Consider the following 7,980-nt stretch of genomic DNA (forward strand, 5'->3'; position numbering starts at 1 on the left):
CTTCAAAACAGAATCTCAGTAAAGCCCTCCAGGGAGCTCCACAGACGACTCTATTGAATTATCAACCTGAAAGGCAGGGACTTATGGGAACCCCACTGTATAGTCATGTCAAACACGAGTGCAGCTAGCTTGGGGACTCAGGGCAGTCAATAGCTGAAGAAAAGGCAGTCCAGCTGCGATCTGTGGCCTGTGGAGTCCATTGCTGACTCTAGTAGGCAGTGTCAAGACTGAGTTGAATTGTTAGCTACCAAAGAACACAAACAGACTTCATTACTTTTTTTTTTAACCTTTTTATTGTGGTAAACATACTAGACATAAAATTTAACCATTTTTTCTTTTGAAACATTACACTGAAATTTAACAATGTAGAAAGCATGTATAACATATAAGTCAATTGTTTAGATTTCATGAATTGAACATATCTGTGTATCCAAACTCTGGACTAAGAATTGAACAGTCCAACATTTCATAAAAGAAAAGGTACATTTTGGGAACTATGGGGCATTTCTATGAACAAAACCTACATGAGAAATTACAGTGGAGGGAAAGGGGTGATGTTTTTCCCAATTAGTGTGCATGAGCTCTGTAATGCACCAATTCTAAGAGCAGGGTCAAGGGCACTTTAGAGGGATGTCTGTGTCACTGTTAAAAAGCTTTTGGGGACTTGGGGATGCATTATATTAAAGCCAGACAAACAGGGTCATCCAGTGAGGAGAGTTTTGAAAATTTAGACTCTAAGTCTTAGGCCCAATATTCTGAAGTCAGGGAGGAACGAAGAAAATGCAGTTTACCAACTTTGTCAATAGGGTAACAACAACAACAAAAGCAGTTTGACTACCTTTTCAATATGGTTTAAAAAAAAAAAAACAACGGGAAACAAACTTTCTCATTTTAATCCTTTTGAAGAGGACAACGGAGTTCACAACATCCACGATGCTATACAACCATCACCACTCTCCATTTCTAGAGCTCTCACCCCAAGCAGCAATGGCCAGCGTTACCCAATGAATCCCTCCTCCAGGGCCTGTCCCCCTTGTCTCTTTTCTGACCAGAAGAACTTGCTTATCCCAAGTGCCTTGTGTGAGCCCCGCAGGACTGCCGTCTGTGCCGCGTCTAACCTACTTCACTTAGTGGAAGTTCTCCTAGGCCCATCCACGTTGCGGCATGTGCCACAGCTCAACCCTTCTAGGAGAGACTAATCAGTGCCCGTGAATAGCACATGGGTTTATCTAATTGTAGCTGATGGATACCATAGCTGTTCCCAGCGTTTGCTATTTGAACTATAAACTTCGATATACATCTACATTGTACCATTTTCCCCAAACCCTTTCTCCTGTATTTTTGTTTCATAAAGTATGGAAGATACTTTACAATTTATATATCAAATAGAATACATACAATCAAATAGAATAACATACATTGTAAATAACTCAAGGCTTTATTATAAGAATACCTATTTATACTGAAAAAAACAGAAATAAAGGAACAAACAAACAAACTGGAATGCACTCAACACTCCTTGGGTATAGATAAGCATATAGAAGTATTTTCTTAATTATTAGACTAGAAAAATAAAAACGATGGAATTATATAAGGTATTTTGTGCTTAACCTTTCTGAGCGTACCTTAAGTATTAAAAACACAGAAAACGCATGCACGTATTCAAAGACAATGCCTTTTTCTTTTGACTGGGGATGAGACCCAGGGCCTCATGTATGCTAGGCAAGTGCACTACCATCTAGAGGAAGCACTAGCCTTAAAATTATGCTTTTTTTTTTCTTAAAGCAAACAAACATGCACATCTTTGGTTAGTCTGAGCTAGTTTGGAGGTAAGCGTGCCCTTAGTGCTTTAAGCCCACACTCTTGCTGGACTGGCCGCTGGATGGTCGGTCTCGTTCTTTAGTAATTTCCATCTCAATTTTGGCTTTGATTTTCTCCCAGTCTATTTGGAGCTACAACAGAAGGGAAAAGAGAATCGTACTTAAGTCCTGTGGTTTCAGTTAATCCAAAGTAACCAAGAGTCAATAAAGACAGAAGCTATGACTTCCAGAACAGAGAAGGGATTAAGGAGAGGTTAATGAGAAGTAGCGCTGAAACCCTAAGAGCTACCGTTGAGATCAGGAGAATGGTTAGAAAGCACAAGGAAGACTCATCCTCAGATTCATAAGACCAAAACTCTAAGCAGCTCTGTGACAATCCACAGAACCTCAGGCTCTGAACAGAAGCTTAGTTAGGGACAGTGTCTAGCAGCCACTCTGATGCCAACAAAAGCAGATCGGGCGGAGCGGCAGTTAGAGTACGTTTGCACCAGCTTGTTTGCACCAGCTCTGCTCTGGACATCTCATAAGCCGTTAGAAGCCCAGCTTGCAAGGAAAGACAAGGGAAGGTTGTTTCACAAGTGGCTCCATTGTGCCTTAATGTGACAGAAGGGTGTGGTAGTCACTGAGGAAAGCCATCAGAGGAAGTAGATGACAGGTGCCACCGGGAGACACACAAGGATAAAAGGGTTTTATCTGTTTCTCTTTTACCCATGACAAGGGCACATACACCCTAGCCTAGGCCCATCTCTTTCTAAGTTCATTTGAGTTGATACTAGGAAAGGACTCGTCTGTCCTTGAGTTCTATAAGACATTTCTTTAGGAATATTTATTTCTTTAGGAATACACTGTTAAACAAAATTAGAGATCACTTATTTAGGAATATGTGTCTTCTGAGGCAAGACATGGGAAAAATTGGGTCCTAGACTAAGTTTAAACTGTGAAACAAACCCAAGACGCTATAACCCAGTCAGAAATGAAGGGGCTTTTACCTCTTTATACAGGGGTGTTACCTCTTTACATAGGAATGTCACCTTTGACATGTAAAGGGGCTACACCTTTACACAGGGTTGAGCAAACAGCATAAAACCAGATCAAAGCAGCACTGGCTGCTTGAGCAGATTCATATGAAGAAACTACGAGATTAGCTCAACCTTACTAGAACTGCATGTCTATTTTGTGCTACTAGTATTTGATGAAATCATTTAGTTTTTTTATTTCAATATGCTATATCTAAATTTCCATTAAGTAATTTGTTGATATTTTGGTGACCTTAAAAATAATTGTACATATTTATCTATAATATATAAGATAGACTGATTAATAATTAATAGAATTTCTTTTAGCCTAGATGATAACTGTCTGTACTAAGAATCAAATGACAGCCTGCTGAAAAGCAGGACAAATATTAGAGTATTGAAAGAATGGTTTTCAGGCCACAACTTGTTATTTTTAAATGGCAATGCATGCATTTCCATGTTTAACAAAGCAGTTATAAAAAGGGAGACCAACTTTGCTGACTGCCTTGGCCTTCTTCCAGCCTTAAATTGACAGACATTTGTTTCTCTGGTCAGTCAGAGGACAACTCTACCAAGCACCTGCTGCAGCGCTGCCCCAGCAGCCGGCCCCTCACCTCAGCTGAGGGCATCGTCAATTACTGGCTGAAATGCAAATGAATGCATCACCTGATGGTCGCCTGCTTAAGGTGACTGCTTCACTTCACCTGACATTTATCCAGTTTTAGGACAGTGTTCTATAGATAATTTAGTCCTAATAAAAATATTTTTAACAGTATGTTTTAGATAAGCGTGCTCGTTCTCTGACAGTTTCAAATGAAACTACATCAAAAGCCTTTCTTTCTACTATAGGGAGTGCCAAACTATTTGGAAGTTATCTTGATTCCTAGTCAATTCTTAGTCGCATAAAAGTGTTTAAACAATGCGTATCTAATGGCTCTCTGTCTAGTAGGCATCGTGCCTACTCTTAGTAAAGGTCAGCTGCCTAATTAAACGAAGATTAGCGTGGTAATCAGTCATGAATTCAACGAATTCTCCATCCTTATACTCAGCAACCTACTAGCCCTCACCCTAGCTGTTTCCCTCCTGCCTCAGGCTAACGTCTTCACATCCCTGACCCCTGGAGGACACTGCCTTCAGGAACCAGAGCCAAGTTCTCTTCACCGACTTCTCATCTCCTGCCTCCTGCCTTCTGTCTCTGTGCGCTCACTGTCCTCACTCCCAGTCCCTCCAGAGTACTGTGAAATGACTGCTCATCAGCTACACTTCAGAAATCTTTGTTTAATGTGGAGCTAGGGATCAATACCTCATAGATGCTAGGCCAGGGCTCTATAACTGACCTACAGCCTTGGGCCTAGGAACTTTGCTAAAACTATCAGCTGTTTGCAATCCTTATCCTGTCTTATAGCCTTCTCTGTGCAACAAATATTAACACTTGTTTATGTCAAGCCTTGGTCTAAGTACAGGGTTCAATAATGGATGAAAACATTAAAAAAAACCACTATCTTCATAGATAATAAAGACAGGGACAGACAAGAAATACATTCTTAAATATGTAAGTCATACACAGTAAGGGGGTTGAAAGTAGGGAAGGAGACAGTGAGTGTCTGGTGTAAAGTAGGAAGTCTCATGACCATTTAATTACTTGCTGAATTTCTAGGGGTTTTCAAATTTAGTGATCAGTGAGGTTGATGGCCCTGAAAAGCGGATCCTAAGGTTTAAAGGGCCAGCTGCATGACAGGAAAAGGCTTGGGACAGCAGCATTCTTGGGGCCTTGATTACGACTACTGTTGCCATCGCTCCTGTCCAAATGCACACTCTCTCTTCTAGTTTCAGTTCCTTCCAAATGTCCTCTCCCACAGCCACCTTAGATGATGTCAGGAAGGGTCATTTCCCTCAACTCTCCTCAATTCATAGTGAAATGGATTCCTGTAACAACGGATGGATTAAAAGAGAAACAAGCCAGTGTGTGCCGTGCATGGCATAGGGACTCTTCACTGAAAGGCAACTCAGAGCTGCGGCTTACACCTCTGGCTAATACTGCCCCTTCACAAACAAGTGACCGTCAGACAGAACAAGACAAAGAGTAGCAGTTTCTGTATTCTCTAGACAGGAAACCAGGGGAAGGTAAGCAAATGGGAAGAAGCCAATGGAGCGATGCCCAGAGAGTCATCTTTGTGGTGCCATCTCTGCTGACGAGACGCTGTCCCCAGGAGGCTGGAGGCTGGTGCCACAATTAAGACAGCTTTTGCACAGGCAGAGGGTACTTCAGTTCCCAGCACTCACATGGGGATTACGGTCCCTGACAACTCAGCTCCTGACACTCCAACGCCCTCTTGTGGCCTTCACAAGCACTCGGATGGATGCACACTGTACTACTGAGTCTTTAAAAAATGCTGTCTTCAGTAAAGCTGAATTTCCTTCTATCCTGTGTTCTGGTAGGAAGGGCAGAGAATGGAACTCTCCCTCTGGGCTGTTAATGGCACACATCTACTCAGCTCTGAATTCTGAGATAATATAGATGGCTGTAGTTTTAGCAAACTAGATAAATATGGATGATAACTAGATGACAGGCCCAAATGATACCAGAACATCAGCAAGTAGATGTCAGACACATACGCTGTTTCCCTGTACTGAACTTTTAAATCAATAATCAGGGAGTTTTAATTAACTTTTTTCTTTTAAAAATCCTGTTATGTGGTTTTTGTAGTTGTTAATTTTCAAATGGTATCTGTGAGGAAGAAAAGCAGATGACTGTAACACCAAAGGAAATAGCTTGTTACAAAGTAGCCTGTTTGCGTTAAGAACACGCCCAGGAAACCCTGTTGCTCTGGCTAAGCTTACAACTATGCTTTAGCAAGTGCTATGTATTACATAGAAAGAAGATGGGGATGCTAAGTTTTTGCTATTTAAAATGTAATTTTGAGCCAGATATGTCTCCGTGGCACCTGATACTCCTGCAGAAGATGCAAGTGTAGTTCCCAGCACCCATGATGGGCCCCTCACAACTACGCTTGATTCTAGCTCCAGAGGATCCGATGCCTTCTTCTGTCCTCTGCAGGTACAATCATGTATACAAATTCACAGATAAACATAATTTAGAATAAAAATGTTTTACAAATAAGCTAAAATTTCGCTGATAGAAGGAATGTATTTTGTGTGTTTGTTTTTCCTATATGAGGGAAACAGATCTAAGAGTTAGCTTTCTAGGCATCTACATTATTTATCTGAAAATATAAAATAGCACCCAACCTCAGACAAATTAATTATCAAAACACTGATACACATTACTAAAAAAAATTAGCATAGGAATCAACTTTTGTCATAAGATGAATGTTTTATATAAGGCATGCAAACACTGTATAATACTTACACCTTCTGCATATTGTAAATATCGTTTATTAGTTTCCTGTTTACCAAATGTCTCCAAAAACTTTTGACGATAAGCAAGAACTGTATCAACATGGGTTTTGTATTTTACAGCCAACTCCAGCGCCCTATAAGGAGAAGTTACAGAGCGTCAATATCGCCGTGTCTATACAACAGAGTTCTGAAGTCAGAGGTAGGGCAAATGACTGTTCTGCTTATCCCGCAGGCTGGAAAGCCATTTCCTGTGTTAGCCATCTATGTAGTTTACAAAGCCCAGATGAGAATGACCCCTGCTCACTGACCAGCTCCTGTTGTACAAATACAACATTTCTGTACATTACGCTAGCTCTACTTATAAGGTATGGATTACCCAACTTCCACAAGTCTCTACATTGTTTGACTGGATCTAGTTTGCATTTCTAGTTTGGTTGAGTACTGCAGAGGACATGTATGATGAACACTCAACATTTTATGGTAAAACATCATAAAATGCAACATTTTATAAATCTATAAATTCTAATCTATATCAAATCAAAAATCTTATAAAATACAAAACTGATATTAAAACCAGTGTGACTAAATGCTATTATTACTATTTGAATCTTGGAAAGTGGCATGCTAGGCTGGCAAGGTGTCTTAGCAGGTTAAAGGCATTTACCACCAACCCTGGTGGCCTGAGTTTAACTCTTAGGTCACATATGATGGAGAGAACCAACTTTCCCAAATTGTCTTCTGACTTCTATCCATGCACATGAACACAAATTAATCAATCAGTCAATCAATTAATTAAATTTAAACATTGAAAGAAAATATTAAAAAGCCATTGACATTTTATTATTCAGTGTATCTATAAAACTATGCTTTTTAAAAATAAGCCTTTAATTTAATAGCAGAATTACGAAGGAAAGAAGGAAGGAAGGGAGGGAGGGCGGGAGGAAGGGAGGAAGGGAGGAAGGGAGGAAGGGAGGAAGGAAAACACTAGCACCACACCAAAGCCACACACTTATCCTAGTGATAATCTGCAAGGAGGTGAGCAGATGACATCAGCCCAAGCAGATGACCTCAGGTAAGCTTGTCTAGGGTCTCAACTTAGTCAAAGTCCTGTTCCCGACTCATAGGACTTGAGTCAAGAAAATCCAAGCTGAGCATGTGTATCTACACTATTTACTGTCATCCTGTTTTAACGCATGGGTGACAGTCACTGTAGTGGGCAAAAGCACATTAATTCTCACACTTTCTAGTATGCTGTGACATGAGTAGGACAATTATGAAATACCTGAGCCAGCTATTATAGATCTGTTAGTTTAGACAAAACAACATTAATATTTTATAACTTGTAACTCTTCAGTATTAGCCAAACTAAAAAAAACATCTTTAGAAAAAAATTTGGGGGTCCAGCAAGATGGCTTGGCAGGAAAAGGTACTGGCCATACAACTCTGGCAAGCAACATAAAGGTGAAGAGAAAGACCCAGCTCCACAGAGCTGTCCTCTAACCTCCACGCTTGCTCTGTGGCCTTGGCATGTGTACTCTACCTCACTCCCATCTCTCTCCCTGAGACACACACAAACACACACACATTAAATTTAAAAACCTTAAAGTGTTTTGGATAATGCTGTGTCTATGGACAATTGACAGGCAATTGGGCAAGCTATTAAAGACAATATAAACATATGAGTGTGTAGAAGAATGCGAATCGATCCATTCCTATCTCCTTGTACTAAGGTCAAGTCTAAGTGGATCAAGGAACTTCACATAAAACCAGAGACACTGAAACTT

The 7,980-nt window shown here is 40.4% G+C and overlaps 1 protein-coding gene across 2 annotated transcripts in view; it reads right to left on the minus strand.

Annotated features, from left to right (window-relative positions):
• Window positions 1–274: 274 nt before the first annotated feature.
• Window positions 275–7,980, minus strand: part of Ift80 (intraflagellar transport 80) — a 103,134-nt gene continuing 95,428 nt past the window's right edge. The window contains exons 19-20 of one of the 2 annotated variants that reach the window (XM_021157702.2): window positions 6,207–6,330; window positions 275–1,952 (exon numbers count right to left, since the gene is read on the minus strand). In XM_021157702.2, coding sequence (XP_021013361.1) covers window positions 1,842–1,952; window positions 6,207–6,330 — 235 coding nt within the window. In that variant the 3' untranslated portion in view covers window positions 275–1,841. The remainder of the gene's footprint in view (window positions 1,953–6,206; window positions 6,331–7,980) is intronic. The other variant, XM_021157703.2, reaches the window with a different exon arrangement.

Source organism: Mus caroli, chromosome 3, assembly GCF_900094665.2.
Source record: "Mus caroli chromosome 3, CAROLI_EIJ_v1.1, whole genome shotgun sequence".
Classification (NCBI taxonomy): domain Eukaryota; kingdom Metazoa; phylum Chordata; class Mammalia; order Rodentia; family Muridae; genus Mus; species Mus caroli.